General features: G+C 38.9%; 1 protein-coding gene across 2 annotated transcripts in view; it reads right to left on the reverse strand.

Annotated features, from left to right (window-relative positions):
* PCCB (propionyl-CoA carboxylase subunit beta) overlaps nt 1-27,295 on the reverse strand; it is a 92,608-nt gene that overhangs the window by 21,298 nt on the left and 44,015 nt on the right. For both annotated transcript variants that reach the window (XM_055569607.1, XM_055569608.1), the window contains exon 10: nt 12,386-12,509. In XM_055569607.1, coding sequence (XP_055425582.1) covers nt 12,386-12,509 — 124 coding nt within the window. The remainder of the gene's footprint in view (nt 1-12,385; nt 12,510-27,295) is intronic.

Below are 27,295 nucleotides of genomic sequence, written 5' to 3' on the forward strand. Positions count from 1 at the left end.
ATAAAAAGGCATCCAAGTTGGAGAGGAAGAAGTAAAATTATTTTTATTTGGATAAATATGATCCTATGTATAGAAAATTCCAGAGAATTTACAAGAAAGCTATTCAAGCTACTAATTTCAGCAAAGTTGCAGGTTATAAGATCAGCAAACCAAAAGCAGGTGCATACTTGGCTTTCTATACGCCAATAATGAACAATTTGAAAGGGAAACCAAAAAATGAATTCCATTTACAATAGCATCTAAAAGAATAAAACAGTGAGGAGTAAATTTGACCAAGAGGTTACTTAAAGACTTATGCAGTAAAAACTACAAAATACTGCTGAAGAAATAAAAGAAGACCAAAATAAATGGAAAGACATCCTGTGTTCATGGGTCAGACTTTACATAGTTAAAATGTCAATACTACACGAAGTGATCAATAGACTCTCTGCAATCACCATCAAACTTCCAACATCCTTTTTCACAACAATATAAAGGCCAATCAATAGTCAAATTCATATGGAACTGCAAGGGGGCTACAAAATAATCTTGAAAAAGAACAGCACAAGAAGACTCACACTTCCCACTATTAAAACTCACTACAAACCTACAGTAATCAGAACAATGTAATACCAGCATATGGACAGACATGTAGATGAAAGGAATGGTATTGAAAAACCAGAAATAAATTTATACATCTCTAGACCATTGATTTCTGACAAAAATGCCAAGACTATTGATTTCTGACAAAAATGCCAAGTCCATTCAATAGGAAAAGAATAGTCTCTTCAGCAAATGATGCTGGGATAACTAAGTTTCTACTTGCAAAAGAATAAAGTGGGGGGGGGGGTGGCCAGTCCTAAGACAGCAGAGGAATCGGATGGGGAGACCACCTTCTCCCCCACAAATTCATTGAAAGATCATCTGAACACTGAGCAAATTCCACAAAACAACTGAATGCTGGCAGAGGACACCAGGCACCCAGAAAGGCAGGCCACTGTCTTCAAAAGGAGGTAGGGCAAAATATAAAAGATAAAAAGAGAGACGAAACCCTCTCACCGCCAGGTCTGTGGGGAGTTTTGGAATCTCAGAGGGCAACAAAACTGGGAGGAAAAAATAAATAAATAAAACCCACAGAGTACGACCTAACTGCAACTCCCAGCAGAAAAGTAGCCCAGAAGCTTGCACCCACCATGCTTGCATCCCCACCAGCGAGCGGGGGCTGAACAAGGAGGTGCAGGCTACATTGCTTAGGGCAAGGACTGGGCCTGAATGCCCTGAGGACAATCTGAGGGAGCTAACCTGAGACAGCAACCCAAACTGTGGGATAGCTAAAGAGGAAAAAAAAAAAAGAGAGAGAGAGAGAAAGAGAGAACTTTCCCACGAAAAGCTCTAACCTAAGGCACTGCCAGGCCCACTCACAAAACAAAGGACTGAGCGAATACCAGAGGAGTGCTAGCTGGCTGCGGACTGGCCCATCCCCTGCCGGAGGCAGAGAGGCAGGCGGGCAACAACCAGAGCTGGAGGGAGAGGGGCAATCTCTGCCCCAGAGATGGCATCCTCCACCAAACTGTGAGCAGGCCCCCAGTTGCTAACCAAGTCTTCCTGGGATCGTGGACAGTTGACATCCACCAGGAGGGTCGCAGCCAGAGATCAGCTCCCCAGAGGAGACACGGCACACCTGAGATGGCGCTCCCACTGCGCACACAGGAAACCAAGTGGCTGGGACCAGGGAGGTGATAACATGCACCACCCCACCTGGGGAGAGCGCGCTCGCCAAGCACCTGGTTGCCTGAGCTGCTCGGACCTGGGAAGGGCACAAAACGCAGGCCCAACCGAGTCTGTGCTTTGTGGAGTACTCGAGAATCTGAACCTGAGCAGCTTAAACCTGGGAAGTGCACACAATCCAAGGCCCGCTTTAGATAGTTCCCCTGCAGAGCAACCTGGAGCCTGAGTGGGGTAGACCAGGAAAGCACACATTCTGTGAGTGGGAGCAAACCCAGTGTGGCCCAGACACGGCGAGCACTCCCCACACACACCAGTGATATTTGTTTGCAGTGTTCCTCCCTTCCCACAGCACATCTGAACAAGTGAGCCTAAATAAGTGATCACCTCTGCCCCCTTGTGTCAGGGTGGAAATTAGACACTGAAGAGACTTGGAAACAGAAGAAACCAAAATAAACAGATGGAACCGCTTTGGAAGTGACAGGTGCCACAGATGAAAACCCTGTAGTTAGGACCAACATTGGAAGGTGCCTACAGACCTCGAGAAGAAGTATAAGCTGGAACAAGGAACTATCTGAAACTGAACTGACCCCACACTGCCTACAACAGCTCCAGAGAAATTCCTAGATATATTTTACTATTATCACTTTTTAAATTTTTTAAATTTTTAAATTTTAATTCCTTTATTACTCCATTAATTTTCATTTTTATAACCTACTATTACCTTGCAAAAAAAAAACCCTATTTTTAAAGCAAATTTCATACATATTTTTTATAATTTTTCTGATTTTGTTTTTTTAATATTGTATTTTTGAGAGTCTAACCTCTACTCCAGATTTTTGATCTTTGTTTTTTGGTATTTGTTATCAATTTTGTACCTTTAAGAATCCAATCTTCAGTACCCATTTTAACTTATGAGTGTGATGACTGGCTTGATTGCCCTCTCCCCCTTTTGACTCTCTTTTTTCTCCCCAAGGTCACCTCTATCTCCTCCCTACCCTTCTCTTCTCTACCCAACTCTGTGAATCTCTCTGGGTATTCCGGGCTGTGGAGAACACATAGGGAACTGATTACTAGCTTGGTCTCTCCCCTTTTGATTCCCTCTCTTCTCCTCCTGGTCACCTCTATCTCCCTCCTCCCTCTTCTCTTCTCCATGTAACTCTGTGAACCTTTCTGGGTGTCCCTCATTATGGAGAATCTTTTCTCCATTAACCTAGATGTTTTATCATCGGTGTGGTATGGATGGAGAAGTCTTGAGGCTACTGTAAGAATAAGACTGAAAACAAGAGGCAGGAGGCTTAAATCCAAAACTTGAGAACACCAGAAAACTCCTGACTCCAGGGAACATTAATCGACAAGAGCTCATCCCAAAACCTCCATACCTACACTGAAACCAAGCTCCATGCAAGAGCCAACAACTTCCAGAGCAAGACATATCACGCTAATTCTCCAGCAACGCAGGAACATAGCCCTGAGCATTAATATACAGGCTGCCCAAAGTCACACCAAACCCATGGACACCTCAAAACTCACAACTTGATACTTCATTACACTCCAGAGAGAAGAGATCCAGCTCCACCCACCAGAACACTGAGGCAAGCTTCCCTAATCAGTAAACCTTGACAAGCCACTCATCCAACCCCACCTATAGGGAGGAACCTCCACAATAAAGAGGAACCACAAACTTACAGAAAGGCCACCCCAAACACAGCAATCTAAACAAAATAAAAAGGTAGAGAGATATTCAATAGGTAAAGGAACATGATAAATGCCCACCAAACTAAACAAAAGAGGAGGAGATAGGGAGTCTACCTGAAAAAGAATTCAGAATAATGATAATAAGAATGATCCAAAATCTTGAAAAAAAAAATGGAGTTACAGATAGTCTGGAGACAAGGATTGAGAAGATGCAAGAAATGTTTAACAAGGACCTAGAAGAAATAAAAAAGTCAATCAATAATGAATAATGCAATAACTGAGATCAAAAACACTCTGGAGGGAACCAACAGTAGAACAACTGAGGCAGAAGATAGGATAAGTGAGGTGGAAGATAGAATGGTGGAAATAAATGAAGCAGAGAGGAAAAAATTAAAAAGAATTAAAAGAAATGAGGTCAACCTCAGAGACCTCTGGGACAATGTAAAACACCCAACATTCAAATCATAGGAGTCCAAAAAGAAGAAGACAAAAAGAAAGGCCATGAGAAAATACTTGAGGAGATAATAGTTGAAAACTTCCCTAAAATGGGGAAGGAAATAGCCACCCAAGTCCAAGAAACCCAGAGTCCCAAACAGGATAAACCCAAGGCGAAACACCCCAAGACACATATTAATCAAATTAATGAAGGTCAAACACAAAGAACAAATATTAAAAGCAACAAGGAAAAAACAACAAATAACACACAAAGTGATTCCCATAAGGATAACAGCTGATCTTTCAATAGAAACTCTTCAGGCCAAAAGGGAATGGCAGGACATACTTAACATGATGAAAGAGAAAAACCTACAATCCAGATTACTATACCCAGGAAGGACCTCATTCAAATATGAAGGAGAAATCAAAAGCTTTACAGACAAGCAAAACCTGAGAGAAATCAGCACCACCAAACCAGCTCTTCAGCAAATGCTAAAGAATGTTCTCTACCCAGGAAATGCAGAAAAGGTTTATAAACTCAAACCCAAAACAACAAAGTAAATGGCAATGGGATCATACTTATCAATAATTACCTTAAATGTAAATGGGTTGAATGCCCCAACCAAAAGACAAAGACTGGCTGAATGAAAAAACAAGACCCCTATATATGCTGTCTACAAGAGACCCACCTCAAAACAAGGGACACATACAGACTGAAAGTTAAGGGCTGGAAAAAGATATTTCACACAAATGGAGACCAAAAGAAGCAGGAGTAACAATACTCATATCAGATAAAATAGACTGAAATAAAGGCCATGGAATGAGACAAAGAAGGACACTACATAATATCAAAGGGTCAATCCAAGAAGATATAACAATTATAAATATATATGCACCCAACATATGAGCACCTCAATATGTAAGGCAAATGCTAAGAAGTATGAAAGGGGAAATTAATAGTAACACAATAATAGTGGGAGACTTTAATACCCCACTCACACCTATGGAAAGATCAACTAAACAGAAAATTAGCAAGGAAACACAAACTTTAAATGGTAGAATAGACCAGTTAGACATAATTGGTATCAATAGGCCATTTCACCCCAAAACAATGGATTTCACCTTTTTCTCAAGTGCACACAGAACCTTCTCTAGGATAGATCACATCCTGGGCCATAAATCTCACCTTGGTAAATTCAAAAAAATGGAAATCATTCCAAGCATCTTTTCTGATCACAATGCGGTAAGATCAGATGTCAACTACAGGAAAAAAACTATTAAAAATACAAACACATGGAGGCTAAACAACACATTTCTGAATAACCAGCAAATCACAGAAGAAGTCAAAAGAGAAATCAAAATATGCATAGAACGAATGAAAATGAAAACACAATAACCCAAAACCTATCAGAGTCAGTAAAAGCAGTGCTCAGGGGAAAGTTCATAGCAATACAAGCTTACTTCAAGAAACAAGAGAAAAGTCAAATAAATAACCTAACTCTACACCTAAAGCAACTAGAAAAGGAAGAAATGAAGAACCCCAGGGTTAGTAGAAGGAAAGAAATCATAAAAATTAGGGCAGAAATAAATGAAAAAGAAAGGAGACCATAGCAAAAATCAACAAAGCTAAAAGCTGGTTCTTTGAGAAGATAAATAAAATAGACAAACCATTAGCCAGACTCATCAATAAAAAAAGGGAGAAGAATCAAATAAACAAAATTAGAAATGAAAATGGAGAAATCACAACAGACAACACAGAAATACAAAGTCTCATGAGAGACTACTATCAGCAACTATATGCCAATAAAATGGACAACTTGGAAGAAATGGACAAATTCTTAGAAAAGTATAACTTTCCAAAACTGAATCAGGAAGAAATAGAAAATCTTAACAGACACATCACAAGCACGGAAATTGAAACTGTAGTCAGAAATCTTACAGGAAACAAAAGCCCAGGACCAGACGGCCTCACAGCTGAATTCCACTAAAACTTTAGAGAAGAACTAACACCTATCCTACTCAAACTCTTCCAGAAAATTTCAGAGAAAGGAAAACTTCCAAATTCATTCTATGAGGCCTGCTGCTGCTAAGTTGCTTTAGTCGTGTCCGACTCTGTGCGACCCCATAGATGGCAGCCCACCAGGCTCCCCCGACCCTGGGATTCTCCAGGCAAGAACACTGGAGTGTTCTCCTCCAGTGCATGAAAGTGAAAAGTGAAAGTGAAGTCGCTCAAGTCATGTCTGACTCTTAGTGACCCCATGGACCGCAGCCTACCAGGCTCCTCTGTCCTTGGGATTTTCCAGGCAAGAGTACTGGAGTGAGGTGCCATTGCCTTCTCCTCTATGAGGCCACCATCACCCAAATACCAAAACCAGACAAAGATGTCACAAAAAAAGAAAACATACAGGCCAATATCACTGATGAACATAGATGCAAAAATCCTTAACTATATTCTAGCAAACAGAATCCAACATATTAAAAAAAATCATACACCATGACCAAGTGGGCTTTATCCCGAGGATGCAAGCATTCTTTAATAGCCGCAAATCAATGTGATACACCATATTAACAAATTGAATGATAAAAACCATATGATTATCTCAATAGATGCAGAGAAAGCCTTTGACAAAACTCACCATCCATTTATGATAAAGACCCCCCAGAAAGCAGGAATAGAAGGAACATACCTCAACATAATAAAAGCCATATGTGATAAACCAACATCAAACATTATCCTCAATGGTGAAAAATTGAAAGCATTTCCTCTAAAGTCAGGAACAAGACAAGGGTGCCCACTCTCACCACTACTATTCAACATAGTTTTGGAAGTTTTAGCCACAGCAATCAGAGAAGAAAAAGAAATAAAAGGAATCCAGATTGGAAAAGAAGAAGTAAAACTCACACTGTTTGCAGATGACAGAATCCTCTACATAGAAAACCCTAAAGACTCCACCAGAAAATTACTAGAGCTAATCAATGAATATAGTAAAGTTGCAGGATATAAAATTAACACACAGAAATCCCTTGCATTCCTATTCACTAACAATGAGAAAACAGAAAGAGAAATTAAGGAAACAATTCCATTCACCATTACAATGAAAAGAATAAAATACTTAGGAATATATCTACCTAAAGAAACAAAACACCTATATATAGGAAACTATAAAACACTGATGAAAGAAATCAAAGAGGACACTAATAGGTGGAGAAATATACCATGTTCATGGATCAGAAAATCAATACACTACCCAAAGCAATCTATAGATTCAATGCAATCCCTATCAAGCTACCAACAGTATTTTTCAGAGAACTAGAACAAATAATTTCACAATTTGTATGGAAATACAAAAAACCTTGAATAGCCAAAGCAATCTTAAGAAAGAAGAATGGAACTGGAGTAACTAACCTGCCTGACTTCAGGCTACACTACAAAGCTACAGTTGTCGAGACAGTATGGTGCTGGCACAAAGACAGAAATATAGATCAATGGAGCAAAACAGAAAGCCCAGAGATAAACCCACGCACCTGTGGACACCTTATCTTTGACAAAGGAGCAAGAATATACAATGGAGAAAAGACAATCTCTTTAACAATGGTGCTGGGAAAACTGGTCAACCACTTGTAAAAGAATTAAACTAGAACACTTTCTAACACCATACACAAAAATAAACTCAAAATGGATTAAAGATCTAAATGTAAGACCAGAATCTATAAAACTCCTAGAGGAAAACATGGGCAAAACACTCTCTGACATAAATCACAGCAGGATCCTCTATGACCCACCTCCCAGAGTAATGGAAATAAAAGCAAAAATAAACAAATGGGACCTAATTAAAATTAAAAGCTTTTGCACAACAAAGAAAACTATAAGCAAAGTGAAAAGACAGCCTTTAGAATGGGAGAAAATAATAGCAAACGAAGCAACTGACAATTAATCTCAAAAATATACGAGCAGCTCCTGCAGCTCAATTCCAGAAAAATAAATGACCCAATCAAAAAATGGGCCAAAGAACTAAATAGACATTTCTCCAAAGAAGACATACAGATGGCTAACAAACACATGAAAAAATGCTCAACATCACTCATTATCAGAGAAATGCAAATCAAAACCACAATGAGGTACCATCTCATGCCAGTCAGAATGGCTGCTATCAAAAAGTCTACAAACAATAAATGCTGGAGAGGGTGTGGAGAAAAAGGAACCCTCTTACACTGTTGGTGGGAATGCAAACTAGTACAGCCACTATGGAGAACAGTGTGGAGATTCCTTAAAAAACTGGAAATAGAACTGCCATACGACCCAGCAATCCTACTGCTGGGCATACACGCTGAGGAAACCAGAAATGAAAGAGACACAGGTACCCCAATGTTCATCACAGCACTGTTTACAATAGCCAAGACATGGAAGCAACTTAGATGTCCATTGTCAGACGAATGGATAAGAAAGCTGTGGTATATATACACGATGGAATATTACTCAGCCATTAAAAAGAATGCATTTGAATCAGTTCTAATGAGGTGGATGAAACTGGAGCCTATTATACAGAGTGAAGTAAGTCAGAAAGAAAAACACCAATCTAGTATACTAACACATATATATGGAATTTAGAAAGATGGTAAGGATGACCCTATATACCAGACAGCAAAAGAGACACAGATGTAAAGAACAGTCTTTTGGACTCTGTGGGAGAAGGTGAGGGTGGGATGATTTGAGAGGATAGCATTGAAACATGTATATTATCATATGTAAAGTGGATCCCGGTCCAGGTTTGATGCATGACATTGGGTGCTCAGGGCTGGTGCACTGGGATGACCCTGGAGGATGGGATGGGGAGGGAGGTGGGAAGGGGGATCTGGATGGGGAACACATGTGCACCCATGGCTAATTCATGTCAATGTATGGCAGAAACCACCACAATATTGTAATTAGCCTCCAATTAAAATCAATAAATTAATTTTTTTTAAAAAAGAATAAAGTGAACTCCTAACTCATACTACATGTAAAAATATAGGTATATATGCAAAGAACTGAAAATGGGGTTTCAAACAAATACTTAAATGCCAGGACTCATTGTGACATTATTCACAATACTGAAAAGGTAAAAACAACCCAAGTGTCCATCAACAGAAGAATGATTAAATAAAATGTAGTATAAGGCTTCCCTGGTGGCTCAGTAGCAAATAATTTGCCTGCCAATGCACAGGATGCAGGTTCAGTCCTTGGGTTTGGAAGATCCCCTGGAAAAGGAAATGGCAACCCACTCCAGTATTCTTGCCTGGGAAATCCCATGAACAGAGAAGCCTGGAGGGCTACAGTCTACAGGGTCATTGTCTGTCAAAAGAGACAGACACAATTTAGTGACTAAAGAACAAGTGTACACATGCCCTATCATATATAAAAAAGATAAAGAACAAGGATTTACTGTATAGCACAGAGAATTACATTCAATATCTTATAATAGCCTATAACCATCTGGACATCACTGGCTAGTCAATACCGAAATCAGACTGATTACATTCTTTGCAGCCAAAGATGGAGAAGCTCTATACAGTCAGCAAAAACAAGACCAGGAGCTGACTGTCTTACATCATGAACTCGTTATTGCCATTCAGACTTAAATTGAAGAAAGTAGGGAAAACCACTAGACCATTCAGGTATGACCTAAATCAAATCCCTTATGATTATACAGTGGAAGTGACAATAGATTCAAGGGATTAGATCTGATAGACAGAGTTCCTGAAGAACTATGGACAGAGGTTCGTGACATGGTACAAGAGGCAGCGATCAAGACCATCCCCAAGAAAAAGAAATGCAAAAAGGCAAAATGGTTGTTTGAGGAGGCCTTACAAACAGCTGAGAAAAAAAGAGAAATGAAAGGCAAAGGAGAAAAGGAAAGACATACCCACTTGAATGCACAGTTTCAAAGAATAGCAAGGAGAGACAAGAAAGCCTTCTTCAGTGATCAATGCAAAGAAGTAGAGGAAAACAATAGAATGGGAAAGACTAGAGATCTCTTCAAGAAAACTAGAGATACCAAGGGAACATTTCATGCAAAGATGGGCTCAATAAAGGACAAAAATAGTAAAGACCTAACAGAAGCAGAAGATATTAAGAAGAGGTGGCAAGAATACACAGAAGAACTATACAAAAAGATCTTCATGACCCAGATAATCATGATGGTATGATCACTCACCTAGAGCCAGGCATCCTGGAATGTGAACTGAAGTGAGCCTTAGGAAGTATTACTATGAACAAAGCTAGTGGAGGTGATGGAATTCCAGTTGAGCTATTTCAAATCCTGAAAGATGATGCTGTGAAAGTGCTGCACTCAATATGTCACCAAATTTGGAAAACTCAGCAGTGGCCACAGGACTGGAAAAGGTCAGTTTTCATTCCAATACCAAAGAAAGGCAATGCAAAGAATGTTCAAACTACCACACAATTGCACTCACCTCACATGCTAGCAAAGTAATGCTCAAAATTCTCCAACCCAGTCTTCAACAGTATGTGAACCATGAACTTCCAAATGTTCCAGCTGGATTTAGAAAAGGCAGAGGAACCAGAGATCAAATTGCCAACATCCGCTAGATTATGGAAAAAGCAAGAGAGTTCCAGAAAAACATCTATTTCTGCTTTACTGACTACCCCAAAGCCTTAGACTGTGTAGATCACAACAAACTGTGGAAAGTTCTTCAAGAAATGGGAATACCAGACCACCTGATTTGCCTCTTGAGAAATCTGTACGCAGGTCAAGAAGCAACAGTGAGAACTGGACATGGAACAACAAACTGGTTCCAAATAGGAAAAAGAGTACGTCAAGGCTGTATATTGTCACCCTGCTTATTTAACTTATATGCAGAGTACATCATATGAAATGCTGGGCTGGATGAAGCACAAGCTGGAATCAAGACTGCCAGAAGAAATGTCAATAACCTCAGATACGCAGATGACTCCACCCTTATGGCAGAAAGTGAAGAACTAAAGAGCCTCTTGATGAAAGTGAAAGAGGAGAGTGAAAAAGTTGGCTTAAAGCTCAACACTCAGAAAACGAAGATCATGGCATCCAGTCCCAGCACTTCATGCCAAATAGATGGGGAAATAATGGCAACAGTGACAGACTATTTTCTTGGGCTCCAAAATCACTGAAGATGGTGATCGCAACTATGAAATTAAAAGATGCTTGCTCCTTGGGAGAAAAGATATGACCAACCTGAACAACATATTAAAAAGCAGAGACGTTACTTTGCCAACAAAGGTCCATCTAGTCAAAGCTATGATTTTTCCAGTAATCATGTATGGATGTGAGAGTTGGACTATAAAGAAAGCTGAGTGTCGAAGAATTGATGCTTTTGAACTGTGGTGTTGGAGAAGACTCTTGAGAGTCCCTTGGACTGCAAGGAGATCAAACCAGTCCATCCTAAAGGAAATCAGACCTGAATATTTATTGGAAAGACTGATGCTGAAGCTGAAACTCCAATACTTTGGCCACCTGATGCGAAGAACTGACTCATTTGAAAAGACCCTGATGCTGGGAAAGACTGGAGGTGGGAGGAGAAGGGGATAACAGAGGATGAGATGGCTGGACAGCATCACCAACTAGATGGACATGAGTTTGAGTAAGCTCCAGGAGTTGGCAATGGACAGGGAAGCTTGGTGTGCTGCAGTCCATGGGGTCACAAAGAGTCGGACATGACTGAACAACTGAACTGAACTGACATATCACACACACACACACACGTATATAAAAACTGAAGCACTTTGGTGTACACCTGAAACTAACACAATATTGTAAATTAACCATAGTACACTAACACAAAAAATGGTTAAAATGGCAAATTTTATGTTAATATATTGTACCACAATAAAACACATTTTTATAAACCCTCTTCTAAAGACAAGGAGAAATTGCCATGGCAGAAACAAAAGATGAGACTGGGTCAAAAAGGGAAGGTATATGCATCCCACACAGGGATGCAAAGGAAACCTAAGAAGGAAGAGAGTAAGGAGGGAAGTGGTAAGCAGAGTCCCCAGCCCCACCCTGAGCATGAGCATGGAATAGTCCCCATCACCTGATTGGGATTCAAGTGTGGCCATCTCACCAGAAAACTGTGCACAGCAGGATGCTGTTCACTTGTCACATATAACTCTATTCCTGGCACCCCTGAAGGCACTAGGAATAAAACTATGAATAAGACACCAACACACCCCTGACCTCATGGAGCTCACAGTTCAGTAAGTTACTCATAGCATAAACAGATGGACAGAAGGCAGACCTCTGAAGAAGCAAAGAGCTTAAAAGGTAAAAAGTAATCCATAAACATTTAAAAAACTAGAGAAGCATGAAAGAAGCATTTTCAGATGCATATGTTAATTTTGAGAAATTAAGAGAGAAAGGAGCTTCTGCAACATCTATTTGAGTTTCTCTGGCCATAGAAGGCCTTGACTGAGGAAAAGGCAGAAGACAGGCACTGTGGGTGCAGGCAGGCCTGGCCCCCATCCGCTCCTCTACCCCGATTTAGGTCTGTATCTAGAGCATTTCCCTCCTACCTGAAGCCACCTTAGGTTGGTTGCCAACAATTCCAACAGTCCTCCCGTTCATTCTTGCAAAACCAACAATGATGTTCTTGGCATAATTGGGCATGATCTCAAAAAATTCTCGCTCATCAACAACCTGCAGGGATAAATTCACTCCTGAGCTCAAAATGATAAACAAGATATAATACCACATTACAGAAAGTCAGATATTTGCAAATTTCCAGGCAGGACAGCTGCTCCCAGCACAGGTTCTCCCGGGAGCAGGACAGTGGGCAAGGTGGTGCCCCCTTCCTTGTGCACGGCTGGGGGAAGACAAATCAGTGAGTGCACCCTTCTTCTCAAAGGCTCTATTTAACTTGGCATATTTAATATATTTTTTACCTTATTTTGAAATAATTTCAAACTTACATAACAATTTCCAGAATAGTACAAAAAATTTAAATATTCTTCCCCCAGATTCCCCGTTATTAAGGTTTTACCATATAAGCTTTATCATTCCCTCTCCCTATCTAACTACTTTACTCTTCTCCTAGTCTCTCAAGCATATAAGTGTGTATATGTATTTACTATGTATGTATATACAAGCAATCTTTTTTTCTGAATTTTGAGAATTACAGACATGCTGCTTCTTTACCTCTAAGTACCTAAGTTGTCTATCTCCTAAAAATAGGACAGTCTTCTATGTAACTTCAATGACATTGTCAAAATAAGGACGCTAATATTAATAGATTATCATCTATTATATAATCTTATTCACATTTTGTCAGTGATTCCAATAACACCTCTTACAGCAACAAAAGTCTGGTCACCTGATACTTTGAATGGTAATGTCTCTTTACCCTAAATTTTCCCTTAAAATTTTTCCCCTCCATTTTTGTCTTTCATGTTCATAACATCTTTGAAGACTACAGGTCGGTTATTTGGTTATTTGGGTTTCATGTTTGTTCATGTTTAATTTCAGCCTAAGCATTTTTGGCAGAGTATCACAGAAGTGACCCTCTCAAGTGCATCACATCAAAAGGCACGCACAGTCAATTTGCCCATTAATAGTGGTGAGATATGCCAGGTTTCTCTCCTGTAAAGTCACTATTTTTCCACTTGTAATTAGTATTTTGTGGGGAAGTATTTTGAACTTATGTAAAAATCCTATTCTTCATCAAGTTTTTACTCAGGAGGTTTACTTAGCATTCATGAATGAGTGCTCAGTCACTTCAGTCATGTCCGACTCTATGCAACCCTATGGACTGTAGCCCACCGGGCTCTTCTGCCCATAGGATTTCCCAGGTGAGACTGCTGGAGTGGGTTACCATTCCCTTCTCCAGGGGATCTTCCCAACTCAGGAATTAAACCCACACCTCCAGCACTGGCAAGCAGATTCTTTACCTCTGAGCCTCCAGGGAACCCAAATTACTGCCACAATAACCGTCAAATGATTTCTCTAACTCCATTTTCCTTCTCCACTTATTACTTGGCATTCTACTGTTAGAAATGTTTTTGCCTTTCCCATTTACTACTGGAAAATCCACAGTGTGAATTTACAGATTTATATTTTATCATGTGGATTACAATCTTTACCAACATTACTTTATGTTCAAATGTTCCCATATTTGACAGTGAGAGCTCATTTAAGATAGATGCTATGCCCTTTTGATGTTCTCCATCGTTCTTTGAGCACTACCTTACATTCTGGAATTACCTTACTTTCAGGTTTATCTCATAATTTTTTCCTGCCCCAAATGTATAAACAGCCATTTTTTCAAGAAGCCCAGGTCCCTGCGGTGGAGATGTGGGGTAAATAATTACTTCCAAGAAGCTATTCCAGAGCAAAGAGATAGGAAGTCCACAGACATACACATATACACATTTCTGTGAGTAATATGAAAATCAGGAGTTCACACTGATAACTTCATTCTAGTTCAACTCCAGGGTTCATTCTAGTACCTCCCTTTCCATACCTCTTTCTCCTACGGTAGAATCTAACTCCATTAACCTCAAAACATTTATTCAATATGCAAATAAAAATGAAATAGTTTCAGAATTCATATGACTGCCAAATACACACACACGGAAAATATAACTTCAATTCAGCATTTCCTTATTTCTGTCATTACACTAAAGGTATAGAGTCAAAATACTGTGTTCAAGTCATTCAATTGAAACTCATGTTCTTTTGTTTTATTTCAAAGGTTAACCACCCAGTATTTATTTTATTTTTTAATATGTAAACATTAACATAGTTTAAAAATGTCATTCCCAATCTCTTCCACTCATCATGTTTTGAATGTCATCATTTTCTGGATTTATGATTTGTGTGTGTATTGCAGAAATGAGTAGATACATGTATAACATTTTGATTCCCCTTCCACCTTAGACAGAGAAATACTCCCTCTTGCACTCTGGGTTTCTTCAATTAATATATCCTGGGAATCACTCCATATGAGCTCAGAGGGCTCTGCTGCTGCTGCTGCTGCTGCTAAGTCGATTCAGTCGTGTCCAACTCTGTGCGACCCCATAGATGGCAGCCCACCAGGCTCCTCCATCCATGGGATTTTCCAGGCAAGAGTACTGGAGTGGGGTGCCATTGCCTTCACTCCTGCATAGCCTATGTGTTGTTTACATTATTGTGAAACTGACATTCAAGTTGCTTAGAATATTTTGTAATCATAAATAATTATGTAACAGTAGCAACCTTGTTCATCTATAATTTTGTATGGTGGGAAGTGTATCTTCAAGGTAAATCCCTAGAGGTGGGACTTTTAGGGCAAAACCTCAAATATTTCCATAACCCTTACCAGCAATATATCAGAGTGTCTACTCCCCACAGACTTACCACGGAAAGTATTTCCAAGTTTTAGTTTTTGGCCAATCTGACAAAGGAGAAACAATTCAGTATAATTTTAAGTTGCATTTCTAGCATTATGAGTAAACTTAAACATCTTTCTAAAATGTTTAAGGTCCATTTCATATCTTTTGTGTGTGTGTGTGAGCTATCTATTCATGATTTTTTCCTGCTTTTTATCAATTTTAGTCTTTGTTCTCTTAATTTTTAAAAAAGTTCTTTACATTTTAGACTTATCAGTCCTTTATTTGCGATATGTCACAAATATTTTCTCCAAGATTGTTGGTTGTCTTTTTTTTTTTTTCTCTTGTGCCACACCTCAGGGCATGTGGATCTCAGTTCCCTGACCAAGGATTGAACTCCAGCCCTCTGCAGTGGAAGCAGAGTTCTAACCAATGGACCACCAAGGAATTCCTGGTTGTCTTTTTAACATTCATGTTTTTATTTGGCTGCACTGGCTCTTAGCTGCAGCACACAGGATCCTTGATCTTTGTTGTGGCATGCAGGATCTTTCAGTTGTAGCATGCCAACTCTTCAGTTCCTGCATGTGGGCTCCAGTTCACTGTCCAGGGATTGAACTCTGGCCCCTGCATTGGGAGTGTGGAGTCTTTGCCACTGGACCACCAGGGAAGTCCCATTCCTGGATGTCTTTTAACTGTATGTACTTTTTACTATGCGGCGTGGAATTTTTAAATGTTTACACAGTCAAATTTATCAATTTTTTAACTTAAACTGCATTTTAAATCAGTTCAAAATCCTTTATCTTCTCCTAGAGAAATTGATCCATGATTTCTTTTAGTACTAATTCACTTATCATATTTAGTTCTCTGATCTATTTGTAGTTTATTTTTATATATGGTATGAACTCAAAATATAATTTTATATTTTCCTAACCAGCTATCTGGGCTTGCCTTGTGGTTCAGCGGTAAAGAATCCACCTGCCAATGCAGAGACGCAAGTTTGATCCCTGGGTCAGGAAGATTCCCTGGAGAAGGAAATGGCAACACACTCTAGTAATCTTGCCTGGAAAATCCTATGAACAGAGGACCTTGGTGGGCTACAGTACACAGGGTTGCAAAGAGTAGAATACACCTTAGGGACTGAGCATGCAACCAGCTATCCAGTCACCTAGCACCATTATTTTTGGGGGGAGGGCCATTTTCTTTTTCTGAATGCAGGCCCTCAGCAGTGAGAGAGTGGAGTCCTAACCACTGATCTGTCAGCAAATTCTTTAGCACCATTAAAAAGCTAATCTTGCCCCGAGAATTTGACATAATAGCTTTATCAGATGTGCCTGAACTCTATATGTACTTGAATCAACTTCTAGTTTTTCTCTTCTATTCCACTATTTATGTGTCAAGACTACACTGTTTTAACTATAGCATGCTTTAATAAAGGATATGGCCATAGTTTCTCTTTTAACATTTTTATATTAACTCAATATCCAGGAACAATCTGCATTTGTTTAAGCCTATATTCATGTTTTTCAGAAGTTTTAAAATTTGCCTTATAAGTTTATTATTAACTATTTTATCTTTGTTGTTGTTCAGTTGCTAAGTTGTGTCCAACTCTTTGCGACTTCATGAACTGCAGCCTCCAGTTCATGAAGGACAGGCTTCCCTGTCCTTCACTATCTCCAGAGTTTGCTCAAACTCATGCCCATTGAGCCAGTGATACCATCCAACCATCTCATCCTCTGTGGCTCCCTTCTCCTCCTGCCCTCAATCTTTCCCAGCATCAGGGTCTTTTCCAATGAGTCTGCTCTTTGCATCAAGTAGCCAAAGTACTAGATCTTCAGCTTCACTATCAGTCCTTCCAGTGAATATTCAGGGTTGATTTCCTTTAGGATTGACTGGCTTGATCTCCCTTCTGTCTAAGGGACTCTCAAGAGTCTTCTGCAACACCACAGTTTGAAAGCATTGATTCTTCGGTGCTCAGCTTTCTTTAGGTCCAACTCTCATATCTGTACATGAATACTGGAAAAACCATAACTTTGACTAGATGGACCTTTGTTGGCAAAGCAATGTCTCTGCTTTTTAATATACTGCCTAGGTCTGTCATTGCTTTTCTTCCAAGAATCGAGCGTCTTTTAATTTCATAGCTGTAGTCACTGTCCACATTGATTTTGGAACCCAAGAAAATAAAGTCTGCAACTGTTTCCACTTTTTCACCATCTATTTGCCATGAAGTGATGGGACCGAATTCCATGATCTTAGTTTTTTAAATGTTAAGTTTTAAGCCAGTTTTTTCACTCTCCTCTTTCACATTCATCAAGAGGCTCTTTAGTTCCTCTTCTCTTTCTGCTATTAAAGTGGTATCATCTACATATCTAGATTGTTGATATTTTTCTCAGCAATCCTGATTCCAGCTTGTGATTCATCCAGCCCAGAATTCTGCCTGATGTACTCTGCATAAAAGTTAAATAAGCAGGGTCACAATACATAGCCTTGACCTACACCTTTTCCAGTTTTGAAAAGGAGTCCATTGTTCCATGCCCAGTTCTATCTTTACTGCTATGTAAAAGGAGTTTTTACACTACCATATACAATTGGTTATTGTTTGTGTATATGAACACTATTCTTAGGTTAATTTTATATCCTGTTCCCTATTTATTTATCACACATTCTCTAGCATCTTTAGCATATTATGTCCTCTACAAGCTTAGGTTAAACTTTCCAAAGCTTTTTGCCTCTAGTTGACTTTCTTGCCAAATTGCATTGGCTGATACCTCCAGTACAATGTTAAATAATAGTGAAGATGGAGAGCATCCCAGATCTTAGTGTAAGTATTTCCATATCAAGTAAGATACTTGGTTTTGAAGAAGTGTGTATTAAAGTCTAACATGTTAAATGTTCATCAATTCCTAGTCTCTTGTGTGTATTAGGTGTTGAACTTTCTTAAAAGCTTTTCTCAGCATCTATGAAAACAACGACATGATCTTTCCTCCATCTTTTAACAGAGTAAAGCACAGATTTTCCATATAACCAACTTTGCATTCCAATAAATCCTACTTCCTTAGGGTATATATTAACACAGTGTTGGAATCTGTTAATTTATTTGGTATTCTTGCCAAGTGATGGTAAGTGATGCCATTCTGAAGTGTTTTTCTACTCTACATCAGATTCAAGTATCAATGCCATACTTGCTTCATGAAAAGAATTTGTAAAGGGTGTGTATGTGTGTGTTTAATGTCTAGTCTCTGAAACAATTTACGTAGCATTGTCACCCTTTCGTCTTTGAAAGTTTCATAGAATTCCCACATGAAACTATCTAGGCCTGCTGCTATTTTTGTGAAACTACTACTATGTAATTGGGTCTACTTAGGCTTTCTATGTCTAAGAGGGCAGTTTTTGGTAAAATGTATTTTCCAAATAAAATGTCCAGTTCATCTCACCTCTTGTGATTTTGAAATTTCTTATATTTCCTTTGCACGTTTTGTTTTTTCTTTTAATTAATTTATTTAATTGGAGGCTAATTACTTTACAATATTGAGGTGGTTTCTGCCATCAGATCAGATCAGATCAGTCACTCAATCTTGTCCGACTCTTTGCGGCCCCATGAATCGTAGCACGCCAGGCCTCCCTGTCCCTCACCAACTCCCAGAGTTCACGCAGACTCACGTCCATCAAGTCAGTGATGCCATCCAGCCATCTTATCCTCTGTCATCCTCTTCTACTCCTGCCCCCAATCCCTCCCAGCATCAGAGTCTTTTCCAATGAGTCAACTCTTTGCATGAGGTGGCCAAAGTACTGGAGTTTCAGCCTTAGCATCAGTCCTTCCAAAGAAATCACAGGGCTGATCTCCTTCAGAATGGACTGGTTTGATCTCCTTGCAGTCCAAGGGACTCTCAAGAGTCTTCTCCAACACCACAGTTCAAAAGCATCAATTCTTCGGTGCTCAGCCTTCTTCACAGTCCAACTCACATCCATACATGACCACAGGAAAAACCATAGCCTTGTGTACATGTGTCCCCCCATCCTGAACCCCCCTCCCACCTCCCTCCCCATCCCATCCCTCAGGGCCATCCCAGTGCACCGGCCCTGAGCGCCCTGTCTCATGCATCGAACCTGGACTGGCAATCTATTTCACATATGGTAATATAAATGTTTCAATGCTATTCTCTCAAATCATCCCACCCTTGCCTCCTCCCAAAAGAGTCCAAAAGACTGTTCTTTACATCTGTGTCTCTTTTGCTCTTTCGCATATATGGTTATTGTTACCATCTTTCTAAATTCCACATATATACATTAATATACTATATTGGTGTTTTTCTTTCTGACTTACTTCACTCTGTATAACAGGCTCCAGTTTCATCCACCTCATTAGAACTGAGTCAAATGCATTCTTTGTAATGGCTGAGTAATATTCCACTGTGTATATGTACCACAGCTTTCTTATCCATTTGTCTGCCAATGGACATCTAGGTTGCTTCCATGTCCTGGCTATTGTAAACAGTGCTGTGATGAACACTGGGGTTCACATGTCTCTTTCAATTCTGGTTTCCTCAGCGTGTATGCCCAGCAGTGGGATTGCTGGGTCGTATGGCAGTTCTATTTCCAGTTTTTTAAGGAATCTCCACTGTTCTCCATAGTGGCTGTACTAGTTTGCATTCCCACCAACAGTGTAAGAGGGTTCCCTTTTCTCTGCACCCTCTCCAGCATTTTTTGTTTGTAGAGTTTATGATAGCAGCCATTCTGACCAGCATGAGATGGTACCTCATTGTAGTTCTGATTTGCATTTCTCTGATAATGAGTGATGTTGAGCATCTTTTCATGTGTTTGTTAGCCATCTGTATGTCTTCTTTGGAGAAATGTCTGTTTAGTTCTTTGACCCATTTTTTTGATTGGGTCGTTTATTTTTCTGGAATTGAGCTGCATGAGCAGCTTGTATGTTTTTGAGATTAATTCCTTGTCAGTTGCTTTGTTTGCTATTATTTTCTCCCATTCTTAAGGCTGTTTTTAGTTTCCTTTGTTGTGGAAAAGCTTTTAAGTTTAATTAGATCCCATTTGTTTAATTTTGCTTTTATTTCCACTACTCTGGGAAGTGGGTCATAGAGGATCCTGCTATGATTTACGTCAGAGAGTGTTTTGCCTATGTTTTCCTCTAGGAGTTTTATAGTTTCTGGTCTTACATTTAGATCTTTAATCCATTTTGAGTTTATTTTCGTGTATGGTGTTAGAAAGTGTTCTAGTTTCATTCTTTTACAAGTGATTGACCAGTTTTCCCAGAACCACTTAAAGGGTTGTCTTTTCTCCATTGTATATTCTTGCCTCCTTTGTCAAAGATAAGGTGTCCATAGGTGCATGGATTTATCTCTGGAGTTTCTATTTTGTTTCATTGATCTATATTTCTACCTTTGCACTTTTTCCTTGTCTTTTTAACTCATCTAGTAGTTATTCTATTCCATTAGCTACAGTTGTTTTTCTATATTCTAAATCATAAAATTTCTTTTTTTATTAAATTCTTATAATTCTTTAGAATATTTTATTTTTCCCCAGCTTTTTGAGTACAGAATTTAGTTTCTTTTCCTTCTTTCATTTTTTACTAAGCATTGAAGGCTATACATTTTCCTCCTCTCACAGAGAGTATTCTGTAGATATTGATATGAAGTGTTTTTATCATCTTGATTCTAATTCTGTCATGTGTGCAAGTTAAATTGCTTCAGTCATGTCCAACTCTTTGAGACCATGTGGACTGGAGCCTGGTGGGCAAGAACAATGGAGTGGGTTGCCACGCCCTCCTCCAGGGGATCTTCCTGACCCAGGACTCAAACCTACATCTCTTAACATCTACCTGCACTTGCAGGCGGGTTCTTTATCACTAGCACCACCTTATAATTCTGTCATTTTGGCTTATATTTTCTCCTTTTATCCAAGAATTGTTTAACAAAAAATTTATTTCCAAATGAGTATATTTATTGTTGTAGCTATAAATTTCTAGTTTTGATCAGTGTTGTTTATAATATTTTGCTTTATGGGCTGCTAGGATGCTTTCCTTCTGACCAAATATGTGATCAACTTTTGTAAATGTTCCACGTGCACTTGAGAATAAGATTCATTGCCTTTTGCTGCTGCTGCTGCTAAGTCACTTCAGTCGTGTCTGACTCCGTGTGACCCCATAGATGGAACCCACCAGGTTCCCCCATCCCTGGGATTCTCCATGCAAGAACACTGGAGCGGGTTGCCATTTCCTTCTCCAGTGCATGAAAGTGAAAAGTGAAAGTGAAGTTGCTCAGTCATGTCCAACTCTTAGCGACCCCATGGACTGCAGCCTACCAGGCTCCTCTGCCCATGGGATTTTCCAGGCAAGAGTACTGGAGTGGGTTGCCTGCCATTACCTTCTCCTCATTGCTTTTTAACAGGCTGTAAAGTCTGAAATACATTCATACTATCTATCTATGGTGTTACTGAGATCGTCCATATATTAATTTTTTGTCCATTTCATGTACACTGTACTAATTATGGTGTGTTTAGTTGTTTCTACCTATGTCTACTTGAATATCCTATAGCTTTTCTTTTTCAAAGATGGCAGTTGTATCATTTAGGGCATAGATCTTTCTATCATTATTGTGGATTATGGCTTTTAACATTTGAAAATGTCTTTCCTTGTCACAGTAAATATTTCAATTTTACATCATCGAATATTAGGCCCACACATACTTGCTATTTCTGTTCTCCTGACATACCTTTGCCCATCCCTTATGTTTAACTTTTCAGAATCACTTTGTCTCCTGTACATCACATATAGATGGTTTTGCTTTATGAGGTATATTGAACATCTTTTTCTTTTAATAAATGAGATGAATTTAATAAGTTAAGCCATTCATATTTATTGTTATTTCAGATTTTTATTCTTATAATTATTCAATTATCAATATTATATAATTATTCAATTATTATTATAATTATACAATTATCATGTTGTATTTGTTGTTCTAAACGATGTTTTATGTTGTTATTTTAAAAGATGTATATTTTTGATCTAGTGGTTGCCACTGCAATTATACCTTTTTAATGCCTTTAGTCTGTTTCCCCATGTAATATCTTTATTAACTGAGCTGTCTACTTTTAAAATCTGTTGAGCCACAATTATCAGTGAACTTATTGTTATACTCTTTCCCTCAACCTTCTCTTTCATCTTTCAGTCACATTTTTTTCTCCAATTGAAACACTCATTCCCAACCCAGTTTTAGCCTTATAATTAAATAAGTACCATCAATCCCTTTGCTAAAATTTCTCTAGTTATCTCTTGGTTGGATGAATCTCATCCTCTGGTAGCTTCAAGAAACACCTGGGAATACAGAATTCCCAACGTTTTACCTATTTAAAACTAGTTTTCTTTAGCCTTCATACATGAACATCAGCTTGACCAGACATAAAATCCTCAGTCCCATACTCTTTCCTGGAGTCTCCAGAAGTGTTTTTCTATTGTTGCCTTGCTTTGCTGTTGCTTTTGAGAAATCTGCTGCTACTCTAGTCCTGCTAACCTTGTAAGTTTTCATCTTTTTGCCTCAAAGTCCTGTTTGTATGTGCATTATGTGTTCAGTTATAACCAATCTGAGGATTTTTTTAATCTAATGGTTATACGTGGATATTAACTAGAGTTTCATCATTCTTGGTTAATTTTCCCATATACTCAGTGGGAGTTTGGCTCTGGGTCTTATTTCTGGAATGCTTTCTTGGATTACAGTTTTACACATCAATTCTATTCCTGTTTGTCCTTCGTCAGACCCTCCAGTTATATGTATGTTCAGTCTTCTTTGCCACTTTAATCATTTGTTTTCTGATTTTTTTTCTTTTTCTTTATATTCTTGGTTGTCTTCCCCCTTTCTTCAACATTCCTTATTAAATTTCAATCAAATTTTCTCCCTAGAGCACTTTATAATTGTCTTCATTTCTGATATGTGATTTTGTTCCCCACATTTTAATTCAGTCATCACTAACTTTTACTTCTTCCTATTTTATGTCTATTCCATTATTCGTTTCTGTTTTTCACAATTCAAATGATTTGAGGCTCCTGAACACAACTGCAGGGTGATCATCTGCTGAATGAACTCTTACTCTGAAAGGAGTTTTGTCAATTGAAGTTTTTCATTCATTTTTGGTTTTCTAATTTTAGTAACTTTATATAGATAAATTACTTGTATCTGAATGAACAGGTTGGCAGTTTTGATGGTGAACAAGATTCCCAGTTCAAGAGCACCCTCTTCTGTCAGTATAACAAAGTGCCATTTAGTTAATGGGTGTCTTGATATTAGAGTGCTAGGGAAAGGGGTATGACGACCTTCAAATTTTTGTTTTTATCTTGCAAACACATAAATTTATCTTTCTTTATTCTTCTCTCATTTCATAATTTCCAAAGGTGCCTCAATAACCTCAGATATGCAGATGACACCACCCTTATGGCAGAAAGTGAAGAAGAACTAAGGAGCCTCTTGATAAAAGTGAAAGAGGAGAGTGAAAAAGTTGGCTTAAAGTTCAACATTCAGAAAACTAAAATCATGGCATCCAGTTCCATCACTTCATGGGAAATAGATGGGGAAACAGTGGAAACAGTGGCTGACTTTATTTTGGAGGGCTCCAAAATCACTGCAGATGGTGACTGTAGCCATGAAATTAAAAGACGCTTACTCCTTGGAAGGAAAGTTATGACCAACCTAGACAGCATATTGGAGAAGGCAATGGAAACCCACTCTAGTACTCTTGCCTGGAAAATCCCATGAACAGAGGAGCCTGGTAGGCTGCAGTCCATAGGGTCACTAGGAGTCGGACACAACTGAGCAACTTCACTTTCACTTTTCACTTTCGTGCATTGGAGAAGGAAATGGAAACCAACTCCAGTGTTGTTGCCCGGAGAATCCCAGGGATGGGGGAGCCTGGTGGGCTGACATCTATGGGGTCGCACAGAGTAGGACACAACTGAAGAGACTTAGCAGCAGCAGCAGCAGTAGCAGCAGCAAACAGCATATTAAAAAGCAGAGACATTACTTTGTCAACAAAGGTCTGTCTAGTCAAGGCTATGGTTTTTCCAATAGTCATGTATGGATGTGAGAGTTGGACTATAAAGAAAGCTGAGTGCCGAAGAATTGATGCTTTTGAACTGTGGTGTTGGAGAAGACTCTTGAGAGTCTCGTGGGCTGCAAGGAGATCCAACCAGTTCATCCTAAAGGAGATCAGTCCTGGGTGTTCACTGGAAGGACTGATGTTGAAGCTGAAACTCCAATACTTTGGCCACCTGATGCGAAGAGCTGACTCATTTGAAAAGACCCTCATGCTGGGAAAGATTGAGGGAGAAGGAGAAGGGGACAACAGAGGATGAGATGGTTGGATGGCATCACTGACTCAATGAACATGAGTTTGAGTGAACTCCGGGAGTTGGTGATGGACAGGGAGGCCTGGTGTGCTGCGGTTCACGGGGTCGCAAAGAGTTGGACATGACTGAGCGACTGAACTGAACTGAGAGGTGCCTGACTCTTCCTTTAAATCTTTTCTTCCCAAGAAGGAATACCCTTCCATGACTGTCTTCTTGATTCTTGTGCATGTTTAAATCTCCCCTCTGAACTAACTCTTCTAAACTAACAGGACTCTTTTCCAATATTTTCACTCTTAGAGTGAACTTTCTGAGTGGTTTCTTCTAAATTCCCTTCTCTTTCTTCTGAGCAACATCTCGACACTTTTTCTAGCTCTCCACAGAGACTTATAGCCAAAACTCAAGAAACAGTCCAACTAGAAAGTGGTATTTATTGTTCCACTCATTTTTATATTAAGTTTATGGTTTCCTGTCTTCCAGTTACAATAAACGCATGGAGTTGGTAGGTTTTTTTCCCTTCTTATTGACCTACATACAGTTTTTCAAGGATGTGTACAGTTTTGGATTTAGAAGACCATGACTACCCAGAAATACCACCTTTCCCACTGCCTTTTTTTCTTAAAAAAAAAAAATATATATATATATATATATATTTTAAGACTTTTGTTCTCTGGCCAAATTCCATTACTGGCCAAATATCCATTCTGATCCAATGGATACAGTCACAAAAGCATATTGATACACAGAGATGTTTTCTGCATCACTACTGTAAAAGCAAAAACTATAAAAGATTAAACTGTCCATCAGTACAGTGATGCTTAAATAATGTTCCATCCATACAATGGAATAATATACAGCCACCACAATGAATAAGGTAAATTTGTATGTCATGATTGGGAAAGAAAGTGAGAACCAGCAAGGTGTGCAAGTGTCTATAATAATTTTTTTCAGTTAAAAGTAAATATATTGACACATATTTGACATATAATTTGTTTTCTGAAAAGATACACAAGAAACTTAATAGTAGTTACCTCTGAGAAAGACTGATAAGGAGAGAAAAAATTTGCATTTCACCTTACATGTTTCTATACTATGTTTTCTCCTTTGTACATATTATTTACTTTTATTTTAAAAGGATTAAGAGAGTGTAGCAGAGACTCCTAAGTATCCACCAAAAATCCAGCTTCCATTTCTACCACTGTAACAGAAACGACGGCCAAATGGCCCTATTTCCTAACTTCCCCTGCAGCTGGATGTGACTTTATCAAAATTAAAGAAAATATATTAGACTTCTGGTTCAAAAATCTGAGAAGGGGAAAAAATGATTAAATAAAAGGAGAAAAGGGGTTAATACAAAAGCAAAAAACAGCCTTAAAAAAGAAAAAACTCTGAAAGTTGACCCTTCAAAATACCTCAATAAAAGATTTCAACTACTAGGTAACTATCAAGAAAATACAGAATACAAAATGTCAGAGGAGAAAACCACTGAAACAGATTTTGCTGATCTGAGACTATATAACCCTACATAACCCTATGCAGGTAAAATTAAAAATCTGGACGAAATAGAGTCACAGAGAAAAATTTATATACTTTACCAAAACGGACCCCAGCAAAGATAAAGTTTAGAGACATTAGCATTAAAGAGCAGAGGAAGTTATCAAAAAGCTACTCCTCCATCAAAAAAAAAATAATAAAGCATTAGGCACTGACAATTTTATGAGAATTTCTCCCACATTTTTAGAGAGGAGAAAACCCCAATGCTATTTCAGTTGTTCAGTCCATAGAAAAAGAAAGAAAACTTGCACATTCTTATTATGGCACTTTATGAACTGAACTGTGTACCCCCTCCCTCCAAATTCATATGTTGAAACCTAACACCCAGTGTGATTATACTTGGAGACGGGACCTTTAAGGAGATAAAGTAAACAAGGTCATAAAGATTCAGGCCCTAGTCCGAAAGGACTGGTGTCCTTTTAAGAGGAAGAACACTTGGGCAGCGTTCACTAAAGCTCCGTGTATGCATGACTGTGATGTGGTGCTTCCACTCTCAGTATGGACTCAGAGACGTGAAAGTTTTGTTTTCTTTTTTTGCCAAAATCATATAACAGAATGATCATATCAGAACTATTTGCAATAGCCTCAAACCAGAATTATCCAAATGCCCATCAACAGTAGATAAACTGTGGTCTGTTCATACAGAAGGTGAAGAACCATGGGAACAATACACGCTGCAACAATGCAGACAAACTCCAATTGTCCTGTTGAATCAAAGTAGCCAGACAGGTAAGAACACACACTGTATGACTCCATTCCTATAATATACAAAACCAAGAAAAACTAAACTATGCTATTAAAAGTCAGGATGGTGGTTTCCCTGAAAGGTTTAGGGGGAAACAGTGCCTGGAAGAGAACACCAGGGAGGCTTCTCTGTTTCTCTATGTGATACATTTGAGCTACTCTACATAATCTTGCTTTGTTTTTAGAAGACTTGTAATTGTTTTAAAAAAATAATAATAATAATGGTTACCTCTGTAACTATACCCATGTAATGCTCTTGGTCCCCTGGAATTAGCAATTGGAGAAGTCATCAGGAGGGCTGTCATTCAACAGAGGGACAAAACCAGAAGCCAGGTTCCAGAGAGGAATAAAGGAAGAAGAGACATGAGGAGATGAAGGAAAAAGGGAGAAAAGACTGTGGACAGCAGTTAAGCAGAAATACAGGTAAAGAGGGGCACGTTTTAGCAGACAAGAAGTCCATACATGTTCAAACACAT

The sequence above is a fragment of the Bubalus kerabau genome, chromosome 2 (assembly GCF_029407905.1).
Source record: "Bubalus kerabau isolate K-KA32 ecotype Philippines breed swamp buffalo chromosome 2, PCC_UOA_SB_1v2, whole genome shotgun sequence".
NCBI classification, from domain to species: Eukaryota; Metazoa; Chordata; class Mammalia; order Artiodactyla; family Bovidae; genus Bubalus; species Bubalus kerabau.